Below are 27,109 nucleotides of genomic sequence, written 5' to 3'. Positions count from 1 at the left end.
CAGCTTCCATACTATCACAAAACTTTCGTTTATCATCACCTGTCTGTACAATTTGCAGGTGTTAATGTTCTGAATTAAATACAATTGAAAGCGATTTCTTTAAAGTGTATGGAAAAGTAATGTCCAAGCCTCCAAATGAAGGCTTAAATCTGTTCCAGCCTCTGAAATTTAACGTTATAACTAGGCATGTTATTATGAGAGAGGCTTGGCAGTGTCTTTCTGTTTGGTATGCTTGGTGTGTTTACAGCTTGAAGCCTTTGTTTAGAGGAAGTGGACTGAGGAATGGGATAAAGCTGATACTGCTATTTCTAATTTTGTTTACAATCTTCAGAAAGTAGCTGAAAGGTCAGCTTTAAAACTGTCCATAATCTGCCTGAGAATGTAGTGCATGGTTTTGGTTGTTTGTTTTTTTTTTTAAGTTTTCAGTGTACTTTGAGCAGTTCTAACACTCTGCAAACACTGCAAATGGCAGAGTAATACATCTATTTAGAGAGATTACTTTGGTGGGGGTGGATTTTGTTTTGTGATGGGCAATGCTGGAATGGGATGATTCTGCTCTTGCTTTCTTTTTGTCTTCACCACAAAAATGGTGCTCTTTTGACTCCTTACTGAACAAAAAATTAAACTAGTTAAAAAGGAAAATATTTGTTTCCTGATGTGGTTGAAGTGGACTCACCAAATGGTCAGATAAGTTTTGTCAATAGTTTGTAAGATTTACAGATAAATGAAGAGATGGGTAGAAATACTGTCTTTGGTAACAAGGAGCTATTTTATCATCTATTACTTCCTGAACTGTATTGAGGGGGGTAGAATGATGTTTCAAACCAATAATGCTCAATTTCTCACATTGACAATTTTTTCATGCCTCTAGTATGCCTCCTTTAAAAATAGGATAAATGAATGGATGTGTTTTTGACTAGAGGGGGTGACTTCTACAGGAAGATACAATAATTTGAGAAAAGAATGAATTATAGTTGATATTACTTATCAAGAGTATAAGCTTTGTTGGTTATTAGTGGCTGCATGCTGTAGAAAAAAATCAAGTTACTTTAACCTGATATATTATATTATATATGATATTATATATATTACTATATATGATATTATATATGATATGATATTATTAACTGTTTCAGAGTTAGAAAACTTTTGTCTTCCCTATGCTGCTAGCCCTTTGGAGTATTATTGTTGACACTGGGTGAAAATACAGCTGATCTTATCAGAAAGGCTACTACCAGAAAGCTGCTTGTGAAATAAGTGGAGGTAGTGTAGTATTTTGTTCTTTGGATTGCCCAGTTCCATGTATATTAATAAAAGGTGTTGTAAACTTGATGCAATAAAGGGAAGGATTACCTCCTAAAGGAATTGTAGGAAATGCTTTCCCATTAACTGACAGCTCATGATAGAGGTGTTGTGGTGGTTGTGGTATAACCATTCAACACACTGTGCTTTCATGTAGAAGAAGGATAATAAACATCTGTAAAACTGAAGGATATAATAAAGTAAATACCTATATTGTAAATGAAATTGATGAATTGATCTTTTTTGTGCCGGGTACTTACACACTGTTTTTAGAGTTGTACCTTTGCTAGTCTTTGACAGAAAATTGTTCCAATATTTTTATAGCTAAGTAGCTGCAGAGAATTGAGATTTTTAGTTAGTTATGGTGTAAAGTATAGACAGCAGTATAAAATAAAAATCCAGAAGTGATAAGTCAATCATCTGTGACTTCATGTTTATCCACACTTAGGACACTTTCTCATCGTTGTGCAGAGTATTTCTTTTTTTTAATGCTGGATGTATGTATGTACACCTCTTAGAAGGTTCAAAAAGGTATAAAGTGTTAAAGGCTGTAAACCACTGTTATTTAAAAATACAGAGTTTCTGACACTTTACTGTATAAATAAAGCCTTTATGATGCTCTAAAATGTCCAAGCTGTGATGAGGCTTTTGAAAGCTTTCTCATATGCATAGTGTGGTGATGGTAAAGGCAGACTGCCGCTTGTTTCCAGTACTGTATTGTGGTGGGTTGACCTTAGCCAGGTGCCCAGCCTTCCAGCTCCTTGCTTGCTGCCCCTCCTTGATAGGACAGAGGGAAAAAATAAAATGGAAAGGTTTGGGGGTTGAGACAAAGCCAGGGAGATCACTTACCTGTTACCGTCATGGGCACAATACTCTTGAGGAAAATTAGTTTATTCTAGTGCCAATTAAGATAGAATTGGATGGTGAGTAACAAAGGTAGAAACTAAAATGCCACCTTCCACTTGTCTTTGCTTCTGCAGGAGTTAAGTGTAGGTATTGTGTAGCACAGATCACACCTGTTCCTTTACACAGCAGGAGGGTATATGTTGTACTTATTTCTTGAAACAGTTACTAGGTGAGGAATTTAAATAGCAGCTTTTTCAGGCTCTTAACTCTTAGAATAATGTATGAACTGTGCTTCAGTGAAGTTAGCCTTCATAAATGTTATTGTGTTGGCCTACAGGATTCTAAAATACAGCTATCTTGCTTATCAGGCTTGAGTTTTGAGGGAAAAAAGGGCTAATCAAAGCTATTTTTGGTCACTGTCAATCAGGTTGTATGTTTGATTCTGTTAGGCAGTAGTGAATCATGGAACCAGAAAAATTGATGGCTGTTTTGCACCTCTGAACTTGCAGCTCAAGTTGAGTTTCATGAAATAAAAATCTAAAGTATTAAATCTGTTTGGCTGGTACTTACTTTTTATTGCATAAATGATCTACAAATGTAATTCAAGAGGAGAGGGCAAAGTACGTACAAATAATGAGATTTATGTAAAACCCAGTGGTTTTACGTGAAAAGCAGTATAGATTAATGTCAATATTCAGAGTTTGCTGCTATATTTACTAATGTGGAGATGAGCAAGAGAGGTTGCTGTATGTAGTCCCTTTTATTCAGTCTTTTTTAAGAAGTTTCGATTTAGGCCCATCCACTATAAGTCTGTTTTGTCACTAGCTCTCTGTTGATGCTGACTGTTCAGAAGAGACACTTCATTCTGTTCGTGGATATTAGCAGTGGCAGTAGACTGGAAGAACGTGCTATTGATAGCAAAAACCATTCCTTTCCTCTCTAGGAAGAGTACAGAAGTAGTGAATTTTTTTTTTTTCTCCTGTTAGCAAGAATGTTTGCTTAGGAATAAGGTCTTAGTTTTGAATTCATGGCACTTTAAGAAAAACGTGTTTGATAAGTGTGTTCAAAAGAATGTGTTTGTAACATCTGAGGACACAGCTGAGACAGAAGTGATGTCCAAGTACAGGTGCACTTGCAGCATTGCAGGTATTTCAAAGACAATCAGGCTGCCCTCAGGAAATTTGGATTAGATTAATACCTTGTATATGGGAAACTATGTTCTGAAAATAATAAAAAGTATTAAATAATACTATTCTTACTAAATTTTCAAGTTAGAGAACTGTTACTGTAAAACTTTAAGACAAACCAGTCTCTTTAAGACATACAGGTCTCTTTTGTGGGTTGCTATTTCTTATTTATTTTTGATTCCTCAAACTTCATAGGTGGAAAATCCTGTTTCAATTAACTGTTTTAAGTTCCAGGATAAAAATATAAAATCATCAGCTTCATGCCTTTGTCCTGCCTTTGGTAAACACTGTGGGCTTCCTCTTCTGTTCCCCCTTTCCTGAAAGCTGGACCTTTCTCAGCCTGGTGCCTCTGAATACACAAACCTCATTCAGTGTTGCACCTGCAAGCAGGTTAAATGAAGTCCAAATGCCACAAGCAATTCCAGAGAGGCTGGCAGAAATGAAATAGTTGTGGCAAGAATAACAGTATGTGGGAGTTGGTTGTGGTGGCTGCTGTTCAGACCACGTTGTAAATCAACCTGTAGTAGTGTGTAAGGGGTGTAGGCTGGCTCCCCCTTTGAGTCTCCTTTTTTATGTAAGGGAGAACTTGTTAAAAGTGAGAAGTGCCACTTTTCTCTTCTGCTTCCCCTGACCCAGCTGTGGGCTGCACCCAGTGACTCAAGAATTCAGTGCTCAGCTATGGACTGTCGTACTCTCACTGCAGGATGGGAAGTCTGTAGTCACTCTGTTGGACGGTTTGACTTCAGAAGTGTAGAATGCTCTACTGTAAATTAAAAACATAATTTAATGCATTTAAAAAAAATAAATTATACTAGGGAAGAAAAGAAACTTTATTCCTGATTAGGATTAGGAGATTAGAATCTTATCATCTAATCTAGAAGTCTGTATAAATATGGTTTGTAAATGGTAAGGCATGTATCTTTCCCTCACAAATAACTATTGATTTTGTGTATGTAGTAGGTTATATGTGTGTGTGTGTAAAAAATGAAGGATTTTTGACAGAGAATAGATTGCAGCTGAAATATTTCCTGAATCTGGGACTAGCAAATGCTGGTTTAGGGTGGTTATAAGGTACAGCCCTTGTCTAAAGCACACCTTGTGACTTTTTGCCCTGTCAATGGCAACATCTGTAGGTAAACTGTTGCAGGCTTTCTCTCTGTGGAGGAATTTCCAACTACGTGAGTTCATTGGCATTTCAGAGCAGCACAAGACCATACTCTAACAGGTGGTGGAGGCGACTATGCAGTGTCAGGTTTTTTTCTTCATTGATTATGAAATGTAAGTTCCATTTTTAGTGCTTCCTTTTTATCCTCTGTTTATACCAGATTAGGCTATGGCTGTGCAAGATAGTGCACACATGGTAAGCTGCTGTGCTTTGATTTGGGAGCTAATTTCTAGTTGAGTATGGTTATTTCATTTGCTTAGTTTTGACTGCTGGCTGTGCCTACCTGCCTCAGTGTAGAGGTATAAGGCTGTTAACTAAAATATAATAAAGAGAAAGGTCTTTCAGGGAGATGTTACACAGTTGTTTACCCCACCACGATGTTCACAAAATTAAGTTAAATCATGCTGACACACTGCACTGTATTTTTGCAGGCATTGTTTGGAAAACTGTCTTATTACTTGTTACTTTGGTCTGTTCTGGCTTCGCTCAAGACACTTCTCCTCCCTGACCCTTTCTGGAAAATCATTGGTTCTTCCTGCTTAAGAATCTTTCATGAAGCATAACAGAATAATTATGGTGTCTGTGTTGCTGCTTTCAGTCTAGACTGATACTGGCTTTGTCTCTTTGTGTGGCAAGTGGTTTTTGCAAGTTGAACTGTCTTTGTGGAACAATTTGACGTGGTCTTTTAATGTGAGTTTTAGGTAATTTCCTTCCTACTTTTTTTCTCATTTCTCCTCTTCTTGGTTCATACAGACAATTAAAAAAAAATCCTCCTGTGGATTTACGTGCCAGGACTGTTTTTATTCCATACAAAGCTTGAGTTCCCACCTGGATTGGGATCTCTACCTGCAGTGAGGAGTTGGATAAAATTACTAAGTTTGTAGCCCTTGGTTGTCATCCTTTGCCAAGGATCTGTTAAAAAGTATAACAAGTTCTCCTACAGCTGCCTGCAAAACTGCATCTTGGCACAGCACCCTTCTACCCACTAGCTAAAATTCCAGACCCTGCAAAGTGTGTCTCTAGACGTGTGGGTGAGTGGAGAAACAGTGACATTATGGTGCTACTGTGGAAATATTCTGAGCTACTGGGGCTGAACAGGGTCCTTGGTCTATAATGGGTTCTGTACTTTTAATGTTATTTGCTTCTGTCTTTGAAAAAAACAGCTGGATTGAATCACATTTTGGACATTGTTATCAAACTGGTGACTCACAGGCTGTTCCTCAGTGTTTGAGGGACACAGTGAGGTTCTCTGTTTGCCACTTACAAGAGGTATATTCAAATTGTGTTTTCCTGCTCTTAAGTGACTTTGCTGTCTCTTCCTTGGCCCACAATTTCAGCTCCACTATGGATACTGTGATTGTGCCTCCTTTCCTTTTTTTCCTGCCCTTCAGTCTTCATCTTCCACCTCCTGAGCACTAGTGTCAGTTATAGGTTAGGAAGCAGTGCTTTAATTTAAAATTTGTGTATTTAAGGCTCCCCAAAAAAAGCTTTATTTTGGGAGGTGTTATTGTCTCCAGTTAAAAAAAAAGAGGGAATCACAGATCCAGTTCCAACCAGATTAAGCATTAATTTTCTGTTAGGCCAGATGGAAAAAATAGTTGAATGTTTTTGTACATTGTGATAGGTGTTTTTTGTACATTCTGAGGTAATGAGAACCTTTGATCTCACTCTGAGTGTGAGGCAGTCTGCAGTCAGATGTTCTGTGTCTGGCTACTGATGTAAACCTCTTGCTTATTATTTTCTTATGATTTATACCAGTACAAATGCTTTTTTTTTTTTTTTTGGTGGGGTATGTGGGGTGAGAGAGTAAAAAAGACAAAATACTAGTGTTTATCTGTCACGTTGTGGCTGGGACATTTATGAGGGAGTCTCTGAACTAGATTGGCAGCAGATAGAAATGATGGATTGGTCAGTTCTGGGAGCCAGGTAATGATGGCTGGGACTGAACCCTTCATGGACAAATTTCAGATGCTGGACTTGAGAAATTTTGAGTGGTATGGTTTGAGAAGAAGGCCAGGATTAGGAAAGTAGTGGGTCACATGTTTGTCAACTGCAAGGCAATCTTATGCATTGAACTGTCTGGAGGTATGGATATGGAAATCCATAGTCCCAATATAAATAAAGAGGAGCTTCCAGCTGTCTAGTTCTACTGTCTTTAGAAAATTGAGATTTCAGGCAGCCTTTGATTTCAGTGATAATTGACTGATGCCTGTGTTCTGACTTTGTGAAAGTTGTCTCAAAAGGATTGCACGTGCTGTTTTGTTGCTTGGGCAGGAAATGGTAGTATTATTTTCATTACTTGCTAGTAATTACTGAGATGCTAGATGTTTTACAGATGTTGACATACTACTGCATAAAATTAGGGTAAATGCCAATATATAGCTCTCCTAGATTTTGAATTGAAGGCTATTGCTGTCTATTTTTATTCTATTAGAAATGGAATGTAAAACAAAGAAAATACTGCAGCAATGGGGATAGTTGGGGGCACAATCTGAATTCAAGTACCTCCTTTGCAGTACTGTGTATTGCAAAGCCTTTGAAATTCTTACATGATGGTGCCTATATTAAATGTTCATCATCCAGAGGAAGTTACAGAGGTGATTTCTGGATTGTAAGGTCACTGTCTTATGAAATGTAACACGAGACCCAGCACCTGTGACAGTTTACATGATAAAATACTACTTCCCCCCATGGTGTTCTCTTAATGACAGACAATATTTCTGTAATCTGGTGGGCTGGGGATTTCACCTTTACATTTCTAATCTAGACCTGAATTCCAACCTGAATTGAAGGTAGCTTAACCCATCTTTTTTCCCTCCCTTTTGTTTTCTTTAGATGATAGCACTGAATGCCAAACTGCATCAAAGAAAGAAGAGCAAAATGACAAAGAAAAGAAAGATGAAGAAGAGACTCCACTGCCCACTTACAGGGCCAAATCGATTGTTGAGAGTTGGGTGTGGGGTAAACAACCAGGTATTACAGCTGTTTTGGTCATTGTCACTGCCATTATGTATTCTATAGTGATCACTACTTTTGTGGCTTCCTACTTTTGTAGGAAGTATTTGTATCAAATATACTTGCTGACATATGCATCTCTTAGGTTAGTGAAATAAGTTGGGTAAGTGGTTAACTGTGATTGAAATGAAACATTTGCTGTTATTAATTTCAGGTTTAATTAGACTCTTGACTTGAAGAGTCAATTTGCCCCTTTCAGGCTGCTTGAAGGAATGATAGACTGACTTGTAATAAATGAAGTTACCCAGTGAAAAGTTCCAATGTCTTCAGAACATTTCTTTTCAGTTGCAGGCATTATAGAGAAATTATGGTAGTTTCTGAAGCTTGTATTTTCTGCAAGCAGTAATGGTTTAATAGGTGATTTTTCTCTTTGGTTTCATGTTGTGGTAGATAGGTTTGTGTGAATCATGGGAGGAAGGTTGAAATGGTTAGTTCAGTTAACTGTTTGTCTTGATCTTTGCTGACAGTAATTGCACCTGTGCTGGCAGTGGAAAAGCCGTTTGTGTGTTATTATCTTCATGTAGGGGTCTATAAAATAATATTTTTGATACTGAAAGCTGTTAAAGTTTGTGTCTGCTTGTTACTGTAGAGCAGAAGTTCATTGTCTAAAATTGTCCATGTTTAAAAATAGCAGATCAGAAGAAGCCTCAGTTCAGTAGTTTGTTTTACAGTTCCTGGTACATGATGTTGCCTGATTCAGATGTTGGCATGTACAAACTTCAGAGACATCTGTTGTGCCACTTGTCCTTTCCCCTCACCCAGAAGCACTTGAAGATCCCTGGGAAAAGTGTTATCTCTTCAGTGCCAGAATCTGCATCTGTGTAGCTGTGTTTGCTAGGGGAGATACTTGTTTCTGTTCAGCTGCAGGTCAGCTGCCAGTCTGCTGTCCTCTGCTCTGTGCCAGCCTGCTTGCTCCCTTTCCTTAAGGACAGGGGGACAGATGGATTTGCTGTCACTCTGGTAGTGGGACAGAATCTTGCAGTATATCAGGAATGATAAGAATTGCCACTACAGTGGAAGAGGGAGCGAGAATTCAATGTGGTGGAGAGATGTGAGCAGAAGGTCACATTATTTATGTCTTATATTCTTATTTAATGTGTATTGCTAGAAAGTAAAATAAAACTATTTTACAGAATGGTAATTTAAATGTCAAAAATCTTACCAAATTTCTTCCAGCTGCCCAAAGTGTTTGGGACAAGACTTGGCCTTTAGGCTGACCCTCTAATTATTTTTTAAAAAATTGAAAAAACAGTTTTTTCCGAATAAAAAGGATGTACATGTGTTTGGAGTTTTCAGAAAGAAATAGATTTCTGTTTTGTAAATAGTAATAGCTTTTCTGTTTATAAGCACTTTTAGTGCTTATGGTTTATTGCCACATGTATGGAGTCTTATTCTAGAAATAACATGTGAAGACTTCATAATGTGTCAGAAATAAATTTTTATTCCTTGGTCTCTGTTACCATTTGTGCTTGAAGTTTGTGTCACGTAGCAAAAATCCTTAAACATAAATAAATAAATATATTTATTGCATAAACAAGCCACAGTTGTGGCTTTTGTTCAAGATTGTAGGTTACCTTGTTAATTTTTGCCTTGCATTTGTCAGATATGTAGCTAACAGCTGCCTTTCGAGCCAGCTCAAAAGTTTTTGTGGCTTGGTAATTAATTTTGAAAAAACTATACAGCATCTGCTCCATTTTGATACTTTCTGTTAATGTTTCATAAAATGAGAGCTGTTTTACACATTTTTTTCTGTTATCCGTCAAAAAATGAACATTTCCTTGTCAAAACCATGAAGGAACTTTTAAAAAAGGAGAATTGCTTCTTAAATATATCATTGCTGACCAAGTAAGAAAGACTTACTATGTCTTCATTTATGGTTTATATTCCTTCCCAAGTAAGGTATAATTCAGAGATGGAGATTTGAAGTTACGTTACAAAAAGAACTGAAGGGGCATTTAAAGTCAGTGTTTCAGGTCAATACACTGAAGTATTTCTACTGAGTTTAATGGTTTGCAGCCTTACATTATGAAAATAGTAACTAGATATTAGACACTGTATGTTTTAGAAGCGCTGTAATACAATCTTATTTTGCCAAGTGTGGAGGACCTTGGTGTCAAACTTCAGCAGGCTAATCTAGGTCAGTGGGCCTTGTGACACCCCTCCCCCAGGAGGACTAAGAGATTGTGAGAGAAAAATCTGCTTGTTACATGTGTTGAGAAACAGAACATCATGCGCCCCTCGACTCCATGCTTGTTTTGTCATCCTGGCACAAGTTCAGAGAAGCAGAATGCTTCCTCTAAGTCTCATTTATGCTAAGGTCACTGTGCTGTCAGAACAGAGCAAAGACATCATAGTTTTTTTCTTTTTTTCTTTTTTTCTTTTTTTTGTAATGGTCTTACTATTCCAAGTACTGTAAGAATACATAAGAATAATAAATACATGTGTGTAAGTCATTATTTGACTTTGAGTTTTTTTTTTTCCATTCTCTTTTGCATGTTAGTATTCTTCCATTTCATATTCAGCTCTTTTGTGATACCACTGTTAGACTATTCATTTTTTACATGGATGTTCCTGTAAACTATCTTCTGCCTGTTGTATTCGTACCAGGTTGAGTACATTTATAAAGCAGCTCCTCTGATTCTTCCTAAAAATTCTTGTTTACTACCTTCATCAGTTTTATTTTCTGAAGATATTGAGGTTTTAAGATCTTATACGATTTGAGGTCCAGGTGTTTACCCCTAGGTATTGGGGAAAAAAGAAAAAAAAGGAACCCTTTGAAGTGGTTGTTGAAAGCCTACAGAAAACAGAGCAGTATTTCATCTTCTTGGGCTTCTTTTTCTTAGTCATAATAATCTTAAGGTTTGCTATATTGAATCCAATTTTTTACAATGTTGCATCTTATTTTTCTGATACTGTTATTACAATATCACCAAGATTGCACCAAGAAATGCTTTATAGGCACTCCTGAAGAGGCAAGGTTAAAATTAACCATGTGACTTCAGTGAGCTTGTTGAGAGACTTATTAGTACTGAGTGCCTTTGTATTCCTGCATTTGTCTTGTGAGAGGAGCTAGGCAGAACTTCCATCTTGTAAGGGGCTTTTAGTTACATGATGAACTCTAAATTTACAGTGTTTACAGAAGTAATTAAAAAGTAGTCAGGGCATTGAAAAAAACCTTATTTTAGCCTTCTTTATTGAGATATTTTTGGCTTTTATCAAATTTCTTGATTCATACTTTCAAATTTAGATTTAGAAATGCTGAGTCAAAGGATGAAATTTGACCTCCCTGTTTTGCATTTCTCAGAGCTCCTTCATCCCGTATTTTCTTCCCTGTATTTTCTTTTACTTCTTTGCCTTTGCATCATCATCCCATCCTGTTCCCTCTACCCCAGCTTGAAACCACTTGTCCAGGTCCAAATACCTGTTTGGCTGCTGTTTATGCCCTTAAGGAGTGTATGTGTTAGCATGTGTTTTTACACACAAGACAAAATTCTTGCTATTTTATTTGGTGCATGAGTATTAGAACATCAATTTAAATAAGTTTTGCTGACTATCTAAAACTTGGAAAATTATAGAATTGTAGAATATGCTGAGTTGGAAGGGACCTATGAGGATCATAGAGCCCAACTCCTGGTCCTGCTCAGGACAGTCCCAAGGGTCACACCATATGCCTGAGAGCATGGTCCAAACACTTGTTGAGCTTTGTCAGGCTGGTGCTGTGACCACTTAGTCACTTCTTAGTGAAGAAGTGCACTGCCCAACTGCCCTTTGAGTGAAAAACTTTTTCTGGATATCCAGCCTAAACCTCCTGTGTCTCAGCTTTATGCCATGTCCTTGAGTCCTGTCACTGGTCACAAGAGTGAAGGATGGGTGCTTGCCCCTCCACTTCCCCTGGCAAAGATGTTGAAGACCACAATGAGGTGTCCCCTCTGTCTCCTCCAGGCTGAACAAACCTAGTGTTCTCAGCTGCTTCTCATAAGGCTTCCCCTCCAGATCATGCACTGTCCTGTATCCAGCCACAAAATGAGAGGCAATTTGAATGCACAGATTGTATTTGTACAGAATGTACATTTGTATTTGAATGCACATGCAGCTAACCAATATTTCTCCTGCTGAGTACTAATAAGGTGAAGTCTAACGTTGTTCATCTTTTCAACAGGGGAGCAGAAAGCTAAAATCTAAATGCTCTTTAGGCCTGTTTTGGTTTTGTTTCTGAAGGAAATTATGTTTACGTGATGGCAATTTTGTCCTTCCCTCTAACTTTTGAATTTTCTCATTCTAAAGGTTTTTCTAAAGGTCATTAGAAGCCTGTTAAGCCAAGCCAGCTGCATCCTTTATTTCCTCTTTGTCCAGTGGAAATACTGTGTAGTGGGAGGGGAAAGCAAAGACAAAATATTAAATTCTCTAGGAAATTAGAGCACATTAGTTCTGCTGGTGACAGGAATGTGTACTCATTATAATGGTAGATTCATGCCAAATTCTGCTTGAAATGTGTTTCCAAGTCTGAAATCTCTCCACACTGTAACAATTATATTTGCTGTTAATAAAGTTTGGTAGTCAGCCTGGAAACAATTCAGTCTGATATTGGCATTTTTAAGGTGTCTGATTTATCTGTCAGAAGCATGTGGTGTTCCCTAAAAGAGCTAATGAAATGAATATTAAGGAACCACGAAGCATGTTAAATTATTTCTTTGTGCTGCTGGAACAGGAGCACACTGCCTTTGGTCATGCTACCTGCCTTAGGTTCATGTCAGGTTGGTGTTCTGGCTGTGGCTGAGATGGTTTAAGAAGCTGCTCTCTTCAGCTGTTTGTTTCATCCTTTATTTTGCTTAAATATCTGAATAACACCACTTCCTAATGTTGTTCTGTTAAATAGGCTGGGTTAAACAATTCCAGTGTTTTTCCTTCTAGTGCAGGGGACTTTGGGCAGGAGGAATTAGTAAGTGAAGATGCCTAGCTGTGTTGTTTGCTGAGGAGAGTGAGAGATGTAATAATTTTTAACAGAAGAGGGTAAATCCTTTACCTGTCTCTACTGCAGACAGCAACATACCTGACTATGGCCGCCAGTTAACAAGTGTTCTGCTAATGGTGGTTTGAGAATTTAGACTGGTGTGGTATGGCTCCAACTCCTACAGTGCAGGTGCAGATTAGGGAAATAATGTGTCTCCATCCTTCACAGAATAATTGGCAAAGCATAGCATTGCAGAGGATGGTTAGCATCAAGGGCTGGTGTAGTGACATACGAACAGTTTTGTTTAAAGAGTTGCCTGTAACCTTCTCAGATGAAATTTGAATCGTTACTATTAATAAGCTATTCTCTCATTAGACTGTTTAGTTCATCAGAACAAGTGTTGCTCAGATTTGAAAGTTTATTGAGATGAGTTTCACTGCATTGGTTCCCAGATGTATTTAAATCTTTAGAACGATTAACAAAATTTTTTGTAAAGATAAATTTACTTGTGGAATAAGAGAAAATTTAAGGTGAGAATGTGTATAGATATATTTCACTTAAAAATAGTGTTACTTTTAATAAAACAAGACAGTTCTTGGTTCAGTTTTTAGATATCTTAGTTATAAGGATACTATTACCTGTTCCAGCCTTTACTACACTTTGTATATGAACTTTGTTTTGCATTCTTACAATACTAAGGAAGTTTATATAAAATATTTATGAGCATAATTATTTAATTTTGTTAGAAAGCCTTCCTAAAATTATAGCCATTTTTATTTGTGGAGGCACATCCTTATCCCCCAGCTTTCTTAACCTCCCTTTAGATCTGAGATCATTGAAACATGTCAAACCCTAAACCTTAAAAAGGCAATTTGCTGACAAGAAATGTATCTAATTTATGTTTACACCTGGTTGTCATTGTGGCTGATTGAAGGTAGTTTGAAATGTATGCATTGCATATTCAGGATTTTAAGGAAAGTTCCTTGTGAGGTAATTGCTAGAGGATTGGTGAGTAGGTGGTTTCTGCTTGTCCTAAGTGTTTCTAATAGTCCCCATGATAGATTTTTTGTGTGTTGTTTTGAAACAAAGGTCTTTTTCACCTAAGTAAGTCTTCAGCTCTCAGAAACAATTTACGAGGGTTTTCACTATTAGGTGACCTGCCAGGCAGGAATGAAGGATGAATGCTGTAGCTCTGTATTACTTGACAGACTGCTGAATCTATCACCCAGTGCTTGCTTTCTGTAGTACCAAACATCAGAGTCTCTTCCCCAAGCATAGGTGTTAAAGTGCCATCTTTTTTCTTCATTGACTATTTCTTTACTTTTCCTATAGGTATGGGACTATCAATTTAGGAAATGAATCTGCAGGATGAAATTATTTGTCTAAACAAACAGTGATAAGCAAAGTCTCTGTGAAGAAGAGAGCATGGTCATTTTTTACTTCAGTGTTGTAGTCTGGTGGTTATTTAGAGGTTGATAGGACTTTAGTGTTCAAGAAGAGGAGAAAAATGTCATTATTTTCGTGTATTTGGATGGTTTGCTTAAAGGGATTGTGAAACTGGGATGTGTCAGAATTGACTGTGTTCTGCTGTGGTACTCCGAGGTATTCACTGTGAGTTGGTTTTCTTTGTGAGTTTGCTCTGTGCTACAGAGTTCTTTGGGAAATTTTGTAGAGTCAAAATTAGGGATGGTGTGGCTTTTTGTCAAATTTCTTGTTGATTTTGTCATATTTCTTGTTGTTTGAGTCAGCATGTATAATTGCTGCTGTCACTTTCATCTGAGAGGTCTTATCTGCAAGGAATATTTTTTTTAATCTGTTCTCTCTTGCTGAAAAAATAATTCCCTCATAGTCAGGTGGAAAGATGTGAATTGCCCAGGGAAAGGAATCTAACACATTATGAAATGGTGAAATGTGAGTAGCAATGTTGAAAACAGGCTGGGGTTATGGCTGACAGCATAAATGACTGTGCAATGTGATCCAGTGGCAGAGAGGGCTGCTTGAATTCTTTCCTGGGTACAAAAAGATGGGGGACAAAACTTAAAAATACTTTTTACAGCTGCAGTTGCAAAAGAAGTTCTGTGCCTTCTTAGATAAAACCTTTACCATAGAGACTACCATAAATGTGTCTAAATTTCTATAGTTTGGAGGCACTTGTTACAAAATACATGTTGGTTTTGTGTGGTTTTGGGGTTAGTTTTTTGTAATTATTTTGAAGTGTGTCCATCTTCTCACAAGCCATTGTTACATATATGCAGACATATGTTTTCTTTCATACCCCTTATTCAGGTGTCATTTAAAACAAAGATACTTCTGTGTAGCTGCCAGGAAACAAATGTGGTTGGCTTTGGGACAAGTATAGTAATGCAGTGCAAAGAGGAATGGGGTAGCTCAGTGATCAGACTGTTAATGAGGGGACAGAAAAGAAGCCCTTTAGGAATGTACTTTGTTGATATTTGTCCTAGGAATTAAAGCTACAGAATATATAAAAACACAGTTTATAAGTTTTTGTTTTAAAGTGGTTTTTTGTAGTTATTTTTGACAGTGTATTTGTTACTGCTATTAGATTACTAGAACTTTGGTCTGTTGTGTACTTTGGTGAAGAGAAATAAGAATTCTTATTCTGGTGCTGGTGCACAAGTCAGATCTTTTATTTACTAATAGTACTTGAAAGCATCTTAAATTTCTGACATTATTTGTTTCAGAAGCATAGCAGCTCTTGGCAGTGATCCTAGAACTTCAGAGAGTAGTTTTATAACTTCTGAGAAACTTAAGAGAATGTGTATGGGGTGAAAATGAAAGTATATTCTTGTGGGGACTTGCAAGGCACTTGCCTGCACTTAAGTCTGACTCTAGGATTGGATGATGATAAGAATTTGTTGTCTAACTTGTTTTTTTGGAATGCATAAATATTTCCTGTGATGTTTTAATTTCAGACATGAAATATGAAGGTTTTGATATGTTTAGACAAAGCCAGTTTTGATGATAACCTTTGTCTAAGGTTCTAATTATGTCTACTAACATACCTGTTAAGTATGATTGTATTTATGTCATACCCTGTGCATTAAATATGGAAACAGAGTTTCACTGGACTCAGACTTTCGGTCAATTTACAGTTTTCAATTTGTCTTTATTGTTCTTGATACTTTATATAACAAAGATGAATGTCCATAAAATGATTTCTCTCTCTGATACTCAGACGTGAATGAATTGAAGGAGTGCCTTCAGGTACTGGTGAAGGAACAGCAAAGTCTGGCCACACAAACTGCAACAACAGCTCTCTCAGCCATGAGGCTAAAGCAGAGGCTGGTTATCCTGGAACGATATTTCATAGCTTTGAACAGAGCAGTTCTTCAGGAGAACGTCAAAGTAAAGTGGAAAAGCAGTAGTGTTCCTCTGCCTGCTGTGGATAAGAAGAGGTAATAACACATGCATGAACAAGTTAATCCATTAGAAAAGCCATAGAAAGGTTATCAGCCTGTCTGTGAGAGCTTAATCGGTTTTATTCCTCCTTGTGAAACATTAATTGTAAAGAAACCTATTTCTTAAGATGGCTTTACCATATTAAGTGGTGTTACCTGCCATCAGTCCTCCTTGCCTGTTGCTTTCTTATAGTGTCTCTGTTGGTACTAGGAGGTTTTTTATTGTAATACATTACTGTAGATATTAAGGTTTGAGCTATAAGTATACATTTATTGAAGTATTTTTTTTTTGTTCTGCTCAGCTATAAAGTATGGAGAAGCCTGTTTCAGAAATGGTGCTAATGGAAATTACATGGTTTGAGTAACATTATATTTTTGTCAGTAGTTGCTCAGTTAAATAGTTGCTCAGCTCACATAAATTAAAAATACAAATACATAGAAGCAGAACATAGAACCTTAGCTTGGGTGAGAAATGATGTAATTGTGCATTTTGTATGCAACTAGTTAATACAAATACAAAAAAAAGCTGAACATAGTTTTTCCTTAGTTTGAGTGAGAAATTATGTAATTATGCATTTTATATGCAACTATTTCAAGAGAAGTAACTGAGTAAGGAACTATCTGATTCCTTTTCATGTCAGGATAACTATCTAGACCTAAAAATAGAAAAATCTATCAGATAAGGCATTAAATAAAGTGTTCAGTAGCTGCCTGACAGAACAAGTAATTTGGCTAGGGAAATTTTTGTTAGGTTGATCTAGCTTCAGATATGAAAGGAGAATGTAAGTAGATATCACAACTAGTTATTATGGAATTGGAGTTCTGACAAAGGATATTTTTATATGAATAGACTGTTGTCTTGAAATTTTTTCATCTCTGATTAAATAGAGCACTGATATGTTTAAGTTATCATATTGCTAAAAATACAAGTATAATTTCTTGCAAAAGTCCTAAGACATTCACTTTCTTTGTAATCTCACAAAATAGATTCAGTGGTTCAGTGTTGGAAGTGGTAGGGAATCTCTTGTTGTTGACTACAAAGGGGAGCTTACTTAAATTAATTTGATTGTATGAGAAGTTAACAGAAGTGTGAGTCCATTGGATGTTATGAAAAGTTGAAGCTCTCTCTCTTCCTTACACAAGTACAGAAACTGCAAAAGAGAGATTTTTAGTGTTGACACTTGAATAGGAAGAAAAATAATGTAAAAAATGAATGGAATTAATTATCAATAATTAAAGATTAAATAAAGAAAACTCTGCAGACTTTGTTTTTGCAGTCCAAACTAACTAAAAATATAGACTTCCTGAGTAAATAATTGGTACATTAAGTACCTTATGTTTGTGTATTTTGAGCAAAGCATCATAATTTCACTTTGAGTAACTGTGGGCATTTTTTTGGTGGTAGTCCATTATGCTGGTCTGGTTTATATTTTTTCTCTTGAAGCTTTTTGATATTGGACATTGAATTGTTTCTTTGAAGTGGTTGAAGTTGAATTTTGGTTGCTGACATTTTGATGTTGTTCACCTGGTTTCTCAAGAATCACAGCTGTGATCCTTTACAAATAAAAATTGTGTAATTGTATATGCATGCATATGGCTAGATTATAAAATCATTTAATCTATGTTATACAAAATAATCATAACATAAATATATATAATTGTAATACAAATTTATTGAAACTATTCATACATAACTTTATTTAGCTCAAGACCTGTAGGCAAAGGTGTGGAAGGACTTGCCCGTGTTGGATCCCGAGCAGCACTTTCATTTGCATTTGCTTTCCTTCGTAGAGCCTGGAGATCAGGTAGGTCTGCTCTTGAGCATATTGAATATATATTTCATTTGAAGCCAGGTGACTCATTAAAATTTGTGTGTGTTAAATATCGGCATAGAACTATAAATTTATGACTGATAGATTTGCATAATTGCACTTATGTGATACTATGCCAAACAATATTGTTGCTGATCAAAGCCACCTAAGCCATTATCAATGCTGTTTTTTTCTGGAATATTTTATGCTGAGGTAGGTAAGTTTGGATTTCATGAAAAGCATGTATTTTTAATGCTAGATTTCAGAAAAGATAGATTTATTCTTCAGACAAGGTCAAGCCACTGTATTACTGCATGATAGCAGCAGTTTAGAAAAAAACTTGGAGTGTGAAGCTTGTGTTTAGTTTGTGTGCTTGTCAGCTCTTGTCAAATTGCAGAGGTTGGCAGAATTGTCACCTGTGCCACTAAACCTGCCTGACTCAGCCTGGACCATTTGGTCAGATGTCAGGTGTGGGCTTAATCCAGCCAACCCTAGATATCCTCTTAGTAGCTACATTGTGAAATGGACTGGTTTGGGTTTTCACCTTTCTGAATTTTGTTTTTTTGGTTTTCTTTTTTGGTTTTTTTTTTGGCAAAGCTTTCTTCAGAATCTTGCAGTCAAATGTTCATGTGAAAATTGAGAACTCTGTCTATAGGAAGTACCTTGTATCTTGTGTTGAAGAAAAGCTCACCAAAATACCGTGTACAACAATTTCTCTAACTTCTGTAAAGAGGGGACTGTAACTGCTCTTGCTGTGTTCCTTAGGTGAAGATGCAGACTTGTGCAGTGAGTTGTTACAGGAATCACTTGATGCATTGCGAGCTCTACCAGAGGCATCCCTTTTTGATGAAGGGACTGTATCTTCTGTGTGGCTGGAAGTGGTAGAAAGAGCTACTAAATTCCTAAGGTCTGTTGTGACTGGGTAAGTTTCTACTTTTGAGCTGTTAAATGGCAAGTGTGCATCTCTCAGAAGTTGGTGGTATAAACATAGTGATTTATAGAAAATTTGAAAGATTTCCTTCCTTTCCTCATGTTGTTATACAAGCAAGCAAAAATTAATGGACTATTAAAATGATGCTCTTTAAATATGATTTCATGAATTTAACTTCCTAAGAAAAACCTGAATTGGAATATTCTGAATCACTGCATGAAGGCTTACCAAAACAATTGTATTTTACTCATGTGAATATATCTGCAGAATTATTCTTTGGTAATGCTATATATGTGCACTTTTAATTGTGCCCTTCAAGTACGGTAAGATAATACAGATTTTTGTGCAGAAGGGAAAATACACTCATATTGAGCTTGGAACAGTCCCCTGCTTTTCCCTGTTGCTGAAGTGGGCTTCAAGTTGCTACCTTTTTACAGTAGTTACTAGAAGTTACTAGTGGTTACTAGATATGTCTTTTCAATACTGGAACTACATCCTTTAGGTGAATATCATAAAGCGTATTTGAATTTCACCTGTGAAAAATGTTTTTCATATTCTCAGCATGTTTAATAGAACTGTAGATAGATGGTGAAGCTTGGGGTGTTTTTAAAGCCTTGCTGTCCCTCTAAAACTTGATCTAGTTGGGAATGTGTAGGCTTTTCTTCTCAGCTGCTTTCATCATCCCTTTGATATTTTTCTGTAAGTTTAGTGGTTCTTAGGTTGTTGTAGATGCTTTTGGTAAGCAATTGTGTATCATTTCCTATTAGTTAATGTATATCATTTGACTTTTAAATAGAGATGTGCATGGAGCTCCCAGTACCAAAGGGCCAGGAAACATTCCTTTGCAAGACCAGCACTTGGCACTTGCCATATTGCTTGAACTGGCAGTGCAGAGGGGTACACTAAGGTGAGAAGCATGAGCACTCTGATTTTTAACTGTCACTGTTGGAATGGGCTGATAGTCTTCAGTTTTCATGGGTTTGGGTTTAATGTAATAATTGTGGTTTAAAGCATATGCACCTTTTCATTAAGACAGTGGTGACTGAGACCTAACATTACCTAGATTGCAAAATCCATTTTTTATATTTTGATAATCTCTTTGAAACAGAAGGCCCTGACATCCAATTTTGCTAAACTTGAAAATGTAGGGATTGAATTGTATGGATTACCCAGTGGTTTTAGGAATGCTTATTAATAGAAAATGTTGATTCCCCCTTTTAGCCAAATGTTGTCTGCAGTTATGTTGCTACTTCAACTTTGGGATAATGGAACGAGGGAAACAGATAATGAGCGATCTGCACAGGGAACAAGTGCACCCCTTCTACCTTTGCTACAAAGATTTCAGAGTATAATATGTAATAAAGACATGCCCAATACTGAGGAAGAGATTCAGGTACTTGTTCTTGGATTATTTGAAGGAGGCGTTATGTTGGAATCAAATTTAATTTGCCTAGCTAAAATAATCATAAAATTATCCAAACAAAATTGGTGGTGGTGTTTTCCATGTAAGATGTATATACACTGTGGTCATTTGGTTTTCATATTTCATTTGAGTTTCTTGAGGTAGGGGCAAGAATGTCATAGCATGATTAGAGGTAAGCATTGTTTCATAGTTAATGCTGATGTGATAATGAACTTAGATGTGGCTAAGTAGCTTTTCTGTATATTGGGATTGTTTTTATTCTGTATTTAATTGAGTTATGACTCTTAGTGGCTATTACTGAGGTTGATAAAACACAGTAAATCAATTCTATTATGCTGGTAGCTTTCTGTCATATACACAATCTTATTTTGTCAACATTTATGTTTCAGATTTTCCTCTAATGTAAAACAAAGGGTGTGCAGAGTTAATTAATCTTCTCTTACACTTGTGCTGATAGTCATCTTTATTTTTTACTTCATCTAAACTTTATTGTGTATCTGCAGGTGTAGTCTCATAGGTATACCTTGGATGTCTTCCTGACAGCTCTTTTCTCTTCTCCAGCTCCTGACTTACCCTCTAAGTCCAAATGAAAGTTTTCTGAGGTATCTGACTTTGCCACAGGACAATGAGCTGGCGATTGATCTGAGACAAACAGCTGTGGTGATCATGGCCCATTTAGATCGCCTTGCCACCCCATGTATGCCTCCACAGTGTAGCTCTCCTACCTCTCATAAGGTAATTGTTTGCAATTTCAAATATGATGTTTTCCCTAAAAGCATCACTGAATTTCAGAATGCAAGGGGAACAGCTTCTAAGATTCTTCAAATTCCTTTCTGATTTTCACAATGTAACCTTGAGTTCCAAAATTTCTCTTACTTGGGTAACTTATATTACATCAGCCCCTTTTCAGTGAGCTTTTGAGTGCAATTTTATGGTTTATGAACCATTCTTTCTTACCACATTATGGCAAATTCTGCCATATTTTGAGCTGTTCCTTGTGTTTATCAGAGTAAATTCTCAAGACCAGACTATATAGATATTGGGGGTCTGATGTACTAAAAAAATAAAAGAAAGAGAAAAGTAAATGCCAAACTTTCCAACTTGGAAAATATCTGAATCTCTTACCATAGATACTCATTGCTCATTTACTACCAGACTGAACTGAATATGATGCATGCAGGTCTTTATTTTTGCTGTCTTCTAATTAAGTAGGTTTTATTGACTGTTGGAAAGAATGATGGTCTCATATTTGAACATATTTGCCATATAAAGGTTTAAAAAATAATCTGCTCTGTGGATTTTAATAAGTTGTGTATTTCAAAATTTAGTACTTACAGAATTTCTTGTTTCCTAGGGATCATTGCAAGAGGTCATTGCTTGGGGATTAATAGGTTGGAAATATTATGCTAATGTGAGTGGTCCAATTCAGTGTGAAGGACTGGCCAACCTTGGTGTTGTACAGGTGGCTTGTGCAGAGAAACGTTTTCTGATTTTATCTAGAAATGGAAGAGTTTATACACAAGCATATAACAGCGATACTCTGGTGAGAGTTCTTTATGTGTTTTTAAAAATTTGTCCTGTATTGCTTGATGAGTTTCCTCTTCTAAATATTTGCAATTTCTTGGGAGAGTACATTGAGACATTCTAATTTTTTGTGAGCTTTCTGTTGTATTTGAACTTTCAGAAGTAGTGGGGTTTGCCTCTTGAGTTGATTTGATGAAAAGCTATGTAGTTTCTCAAACACTATTGTCACCCTGAAAACTGAAGCCTTCTGATAATGTTTTCATAGTTTTAATTACTCTCCCATGGAAGTTCTATAAACATAAGTTGTCTTTCACATTCTTTCTAAGAAATGTCTTTTGATGGATGTTTTGCATGACCAGTGTGCTTGGGAAGGTGGTAGCTTGATTATCCAATCCCTGGTCATTGTCAAGAATCTGTAAATACTGGAGTCAGAGAATAAAGGTTGATTCATTCCTGTTGTAACACTGAGAAATGTTTGTGTGAATAATTTTGAGTCCTTTAGCGACACACTACACCATTTACAGTAAAGTAATTAGAAGCCTTTATCACTAAGGTAGCCTGTACTTAAGATAAACTTAAGACAGACACCATTTTCATATGTACTGAAGACCTATAAGAATGGGAACAAATAACTTGAAAGCATTGCTTTTGTCATATTTGACCATTTTGTTCTTCATGCCTTCATCTCATTAATTTGAGAGCAAAGTTTTGATGAAACTGGAAAATAGGAAAACTGTACCTAGTTACGTGATGGAAAACATCAGCAGATTTTGTAAGCATATTGCTTTTGCTTGGTTTACAGGGACCACAGCTGGTGCAGAGTCTAGCTTCCAGAAATATTGTGAAGATAGCAGCACATTCAGATGGGCATCACTATCTGGCTTTGTCAGCAAATGGTGAAGTTTTCTCTTGGGGTTGTGGAGATGGTGGAAGACTAGGTCATGGGGATACAGTGTATGTATTAGAAATAATCATAACATTTATTTGCAAGTGTTCTGAGTTCATAGTAAAAATAATTTCGCTGTGTATATAAGCGATGTTTAGCCTTTGACATTTGGCTCTGTTACTGAGCAGAACTTGCATTCTCCCTGCATGTTTTCTGTCTAGAATATTCCTGGTTCTCTATTAATGCTACTTGCTGAAATACTTGTAGGTGGAGTGAGTGGTGTTATTAGGCCTTTTATTAATGGTTTTATGAATCCAGAGCATGTTTTCTCTGAAATGTTGACTCACATGTTGAAGCAGGGTCATTATTTTTTATGCGGTGTGTTGTATGTTGTACATTATTCCATTTTTCCCGGACATAAATCTCCTGCTTCTGTGTAGATGCAGTCTCCTACAACAGTATTGTATAGGGGATGTACATCAATAAATTTTAGAGATTTTAAGTGTCTTCCCCCAGTGCAGAATTCCTTTGAAATCAAGAGAGAGACTACACAAGGGTTATCAGTGTCATGAAATTAATTGTTCAGATACAGTAATTAAAGGTAGTATTTTTAACAATACACAAATATTTTTTAAAAATGTTGCATGAACTCAATTGGAAACAGGTTGCAGTTGTTAGACATTGCTTCAGTGGTTTGTGTGTTGTTGAATAATTTGAATAAATTTAATTTTGGCTTCTAGCTCTATTTATATTTTGTTATTTCAGACTAATAATAAGGCTTGTAGGTAGAATTGCAGCAATTCTAACAAGTATGTCACACCTTTTATCAACTCCTCATCAAATAACCTTTTGTGAAATTTATCACTTTCTCTTTAAATAGTCCTCTGGAGGAACCTAAGATGATATCTGCTTTATCTGGGAAGCAAGCTGGGAAACATGTTGTTCATATTGCATGTGGAAGCACCTACAGTGCAGCCATTACTGCTGAGGGAGAGCTGTATACGTGGGGAAGAGGAAACTATGGCAGGCTTGGCCATGGTGAGTTAGTTGATATCATCAAAGAAGTTGTTGAAGAATTTAGTGCCTGTTGCAAATCCCACCTTTCATCCCACCTAAAGCTGATGTGAGAACCTTATGTGTCTTCATATGAACTGAAATAATTATGGGAGGGATTGTATCCAACCCATTAAATTCCCTGGATGATCTGGAGATAAGCAATTGGATGAAGAAGAAAAATCTGTGGTGTTTTCTGTTCCTTTCCTCATGAAGCTAAGACTATTTCATGGGTTAAATTCTTGTTGGATGTTGCAGAAACCATAAGGGAGCTTAGTCATGATACTCAAATCTAAAATCAAAACTAAACAATGTCCTACACCCATATAACAAAACATCCAAAAGCAAACAAGCGATAAAAAACCAAACAAAATAACCTGTCAGGCCTTTTGGGTGTTTCTTCTCACAGAATTACTTTGTTTTGAAGGTTCAAGTGAAGATCAGACCATCCCAATGCTGGTCACAGGGCTGAAAGGACTCAAAGTCATTGATGTGTCATGTGGAAGTGGAGATGCTCAGACTCTTGCAGTTACTGAAAATGGTTAGTAGCAAAACAAAGCTTAACATTTTAAGTAAGGTTACTGTCTTTCCTTTTACTCTGAAGATATTTATACTGCAGATATTTCTATTTCTAGCAGCTTGAATTCTGTAAGAATTTGAAGCTGAAATTCTTTCTAGGGAAATAAAAATGTATGTTTATACATTTTACATTATACATATATATACATGTGCATACATTATACCTTATACATACATATATAATGTTACAGAGGTATTTTCGTACATAGATATGCAGTATGTTCCTTATGAATATGCAAATATATAGAGTTATTGTATATATATTTCAAGTAAATGTATAATGGAAACACAGAATTCTACATATCTGTGTATGTGTCTAAATATTATTCTTTACTATATAAGTGCAAATATCTCATGTTGTCACAAAAGCCAGAATTCAGAGCACAAGAGCTGTCTCTGCTAACCCTTTGGAAGTGTCAAAGAGAACCTGCATGGAAGTTTACCTTTCCAACATCCCTGACCAAGGTGTCTTGGATGAGGCAATTTGAAACCTGCATTTCATTTTGTGAGGTTAAGCCCCAAAGTCATCTCTTAGAAAGCAGATAGGTTCTTGGAAGCTGGTTTTTATTTTGTTATATAGCTGGTTAATTGGATATGCATTATTCAAAAACTGAAATGTTTACTCATGCAGGAAATGGAAACCCAGATTTTATAATTTTTTTTTTCCTCTGGTCTCTGCCTTGTTTGCTTCTGTTGTTTATCAGAATACCTTAGGGACTCTGCTCATGCAAGCAGGAAACACAGATACATCAGAATGTAAAATGGGGCTTTCATTTTGGACATGCATGAGTTTACCATTCTTGAACCATAATTTTATTTGGTTCTGCAGATGTAGAATGGCTTGACTGTTTCTAAGTTCCTACATCAGGACTAAGAGTAGTGTATTTCAAAAGAACATGATAAACCTGGCTATTTAATTTCATTTTGAGAAATGCTTGAATGATAAAAACTCAAAATAAGAATAGGTTAAACAGACAATTTGGTCATTTGATGTAGAAAACATTTTGTAAGTTCTTATAAATAATAAAAAAACCAGTTTTTAACTTGCTTGATTTATAGAAAATTGTGTGCTTCCTATATTTTTAAGAAGGACTTTCCATGCACCTATAGATTTTCAGTGCATGTTATACATTGCGCTTGTTTAGTTTTTTCAGCATGGAAACTTGTCAAATATTTTTCTTTCTTATTATCACAAACAATTAGAAATTAATTTGGAACTACTTTTCTTAAAGTGCAATTTAAAATTTATGCTTGTTATAGAATCTTGGGTTTTTAAGTACTTACTAAAACACATGACTTGATTACATGAAAAAGCAGTACAATTTTTTTTAATTTCTTTTCTCCTGATTTAAAGGCCAGGTATGGTCTTGGGGTGATGGAGACTATGGAAAACTAGGAAGAGGAGGCAGTGATGGTTGCAAAACTCCCAAGTTGATAGAAAAGCTTCAAGATCTGGACATTGTGAAAGTACGCTGTGGGAGTCAGTTCTCTATTGCTTTAACCAAAGACGGCCAGGTCTACACCTGGGGGAAAGGTGACAATCAGAGACTTGGGCATGGGACGGAAGAGCACGTTCGATATCCCAAACTGCTGGAAGGCTTGAAAGGTAATTACCAGAGTTGGAAATATTCCAGAGCTCTTTGTGTTGTTGGAGCTTTTTACCTGACACAAATGAACTCTGCTTTGAGTGACAATACCATGTGCTGTGTCATATTTTTTGCAGGTGGCATTGAAAAAGGTAATAATGTGCATTTCCCATCACTTCTGCATTTATGCCTACAAGATCTTAGCAGACTTAAAGACACTGTGACTACTTTAAATGCTGCACATCTTGTGTTCTATTTATTCTTACTGCTTTTCTTTTATTAGGTTCACAGAAATGCTTATTTAAAGCAAGTATGTTTGCACTGTTATGCACACACACAGAGATATATATACATATATAGTATATGCTTAGATTAAGGCAGGTGAATGGAATAAATGAAAATAACAGACAACAAATAATGTCATTAAAGTTGTGTCTGACTTTTGACTAGTTTGGAATGGAGTGAAAATTCCTTCCTTCATTTGTGAGGAACCTGAGGTTCTGTAGAGGAAGATGAGGTAGAAACCTTTTTTATTGCTCTGTCTTTCCTTTAAATTGTTATTCATATATGTTGAATTATCTAAATGAGAATAACTTCAGTTTCTTATCATAGATGGAGGAAATCTTTAAATAATGCTTTTCCAAAAAGGTTTCTAAGTAGAAGGGACATAAAGCAGAAGATTTTTTTTAATCTTGTAAACTTCTGTGTTTATCTGTCTGTTGGTTTATACTTTTGCTGTATTCTTCCAATCCACTGCTGAGACAGAAATGAGACTCATGACATACTATAATATGTTCCTAGTTAAGCATGGTTGTAATCAACATAGTTTTCCTTACCTCTGCTATTTTTCTGTCAATGATTGTAATATCTAAGTTATATTTTCAATCTCTAACTTTCCTATTAGGAAAGAAAGTGATAGATGTGGCAGCTGGATCTACCCATTGTTTAGCACTGACTGAAGATAGTGAAGTGCACAGCTGGGGAAGCAATGATCAGTGCCAGCATTTTGATACTTTGCGTATCACAAAACCAGAGCCCACAGCTCTCCCAGGATTAGACACAAAGCATATTGTTGGAATTGCTTGTGGACCTGCTCAGGTGGGTTTTATTTTTGAATTATTTGATTTTACCTCCCACTGAGGTTAGTTCTGTATTCTAATCCTGGTCCTTTGCTATGTGCTTGCATAACTTTCTGTATTTTTATTTCTTATTCTGAATAAATAAAGGCTTTACAAAAAAAAATAAATAAATCTTGTGCAGTTGTTCTGCCAAAACAGCATGATTAGCTTTCCCTCTGTTGGGTGTTTGAGAAGTAGTAGTTTTGTTTTGTCTGGTACAGCAGTTGAGGAGTTGTCAGCAGAATGTTACCTCAGTATTTTTGCCACAGGAATTTGGACTGAGTATGACTACATTGGAAAATGTTGTAAGAGA

At 36.3% G+C, this 27,109-nt stretch overlaps 1 protein-coding gene across 6 annotated transcripts in view; it reads left to right on the top strand.

Moving 5' to 3' along the window:
• Positions 1-27,109, top strand: part of HERC2 (HECT and RLD domain containing E3 ubiquitin protein ligase 2) — a 102,305-nt gene that overhangs the window by 11,650 nt on the left and 63,546 nt on the right. For 3 of the 6 annotated variants that reach the window (XM_086880636.1, XM_086880637.1, XM_086880638.1), the window contains exons 4-16: positions 7,336-7,473; positions 15,663-15,882; positions 17,590-17,690; positions 18,462-18,618; positions 19,424-19,534; positions 19,849-20,020; positions 20,612-20,785; positions 21,405-21,593; positions 22,377-22,528; positions 23,341-23,498; positions 23,941-24,054; positions 25,447-25,698; positions 26,583-26,776. In XM_086880636.1, the coding sequence (XP_086736762.1) occupies positions 7,336-7,473; positions 15,663-15,882; positions 17,590-17,690; positions 18,462-18,618; positions 19,424-19,534; positions 19,849-20,020; positions 20,612-20,785; positions 21,405-21,593; positions 22,377-22,528; positions 23,341-23,498; positions 23,941-24,054; positions 25,447-25,698; positions 26,583-26,776 (2,132 nt within the window). The remainder of the gene's footprint in view (positions 1-7,335; positions 7,474-15,662; positions 15,883-17,589; positions 17,691-18,461; positions 18,619-19,423; positions 19,535-19,848; positions 20,021-20,611; positions 20,786-21,404; positions 21,594-22,376; positions 22,529-23,340; positions 23,499-23,940; positions 24,055-25,446; positions 25,699-26,582; positions 26,777-27,109) is intronic. The other 3 variants (XM_086880640.1, XM_086880639.1, XM_086880641.1) reach the window with 1 other exon arrangement.

Source organism: Cyanistes caeruleus, chromosome 3 (assembly GCF_971803275.1).
Source record: "Cyanistes caeruleus chromosome 3, bCyaCae1.hap1.1, whole genome shotgun sequence".
Classification (NCBI taxonomy): domain Eukaryota; kingdom Metazoa; phylum Chordata; class Aves; order Passeriformes; family Paridae; genus Cyanistes; species Cyanistes caeruleus.
Note: the sequence above shows the minus strand (reverse complement) of the source record. Positions and strands in the feature narration are given on the sequence as shown.